Genomic DNA, 1,072 nt, shown 5'->3' with positions numbered 1-1,072 from the left:
TGCCTGCGCTTCCCCGGCCAGCTGAACGCTGACCTGCGGAAGCTGGCCGTGAACATGGTCCCATTTCCCCGGCTGCATTTCTTCATGCCTGGCTTTGCTCCATTGACCAGCCGGGGCAGCCAGCAGTACCGGGCCTTGACTGTGGCTGAGCTTACCCAGCAGATGTTTGATGCTAAGAACATGATGGCCGCTTGTGACCCCCGCCATGGCCGCTACCTAACGGCGGCTGCCATTTTCAGGGGTCGCATGCCCATGAGGGAGGTGGATGAACAAATGTTCAACATTCAGGATAAGAACAGCAGCTACTTTGCTGACTGGCTCCCAAACAATGTAAAAACAGCCGTCTGTGACATCCCACCCCGGGGGCTGAAAATGTCGGCCACCTTCATTGGGAACAATACGGCCATCCAGGAACTCTTCAAGCGTGTCTCAGAGCAGTTCACGGCAATGTTCAGGCGAAAGGCCTTTCTCCACTGGTACACGGGCGAGGGCATGGATGAGATGGAATTCACCGAGGCCGAGAGCAACATGAACGACCTGGTGTCTGAATATCAGCAACATCAGGATGCCACGGCCCAGGAGGAGGAGGATGAGGAGTGTGCTGAGGAGGAGGTGGCCTAGAACTTTCCTAGGTAAAGGGGGGGAAGCAGTGTGGATTCTTTACTGTGTTCTGACAGCCATGTGTCACTACACGCTTGTTCGTTTGTGTCTTCCCATCTCCTCCTGCTGCATTTTTCAAAGCATTTTTATAGTATGTAGTTTTGCCTAATAAAGTATTTTCACAGCATCTGGTTTCCCCTCCAACTTCTTTCCACGGGCCCTCTGGCTACTGCTGCCAGATGCGCACAGTTGTCCTGCAAGGCTGAAGCTGTCCGGGTTTATCACACGCCCAGGAACAAGCATTCCAGTGGCTCCAGGAGGGGTCGGCATGGGCTGTGGACGTGGCAGGCAGGCTTCACACGAACTTGGGGATGCCCTGGGCCTTGGGCAGCGACGTGGTGGAAAACCTGTTCCTGAAGGCAAGACTTGGCTTATCCCATGTGCCAAATTCTAGGGGACCAGCTGGCCATGT

General features: G+C 54.9%; 1 protein-coding gene across 1 annotated transcript; it reads left to right on the top strand.

Annotated features, from left to right (window-relative positions):
- Positions 1-3: 3 nt before the first annotated feature.
- LOC116465988 (tubulin beta-8 chain-like) lies at positions 4-621 on the top strand (the record flags this gene model as incomplete). Its single annotated transcript, XM_032148867.1, has 1 exon — positions 4-621. A coding segment is annotated over one exon (618 nt), but the record flags the coding sequence as incomplete, so codon positions are not given.
- Between the last annotated feature and the right edge of the window lie 451 nt (positions 622-1,072).

This window comes from Hylobates moloch, unplaced genomic scaffold, assembly GCF_009828535.3.
Source record: "Hylobates moloch isolate HMO894 unplaced genomic scaffold, HMol_V3 SCAFFOLD_17493, whole genome shotgun sequence".
NCBI classification, from domain to species: Eukaryota; Metazoa; Chordata; class Mammalia; order Primates; family Hylobatidae; genus Hylobates; species Hylobates moloch.
This window is presented reverse-complemented; position numbering and strand designations above follow the sequence as displayed.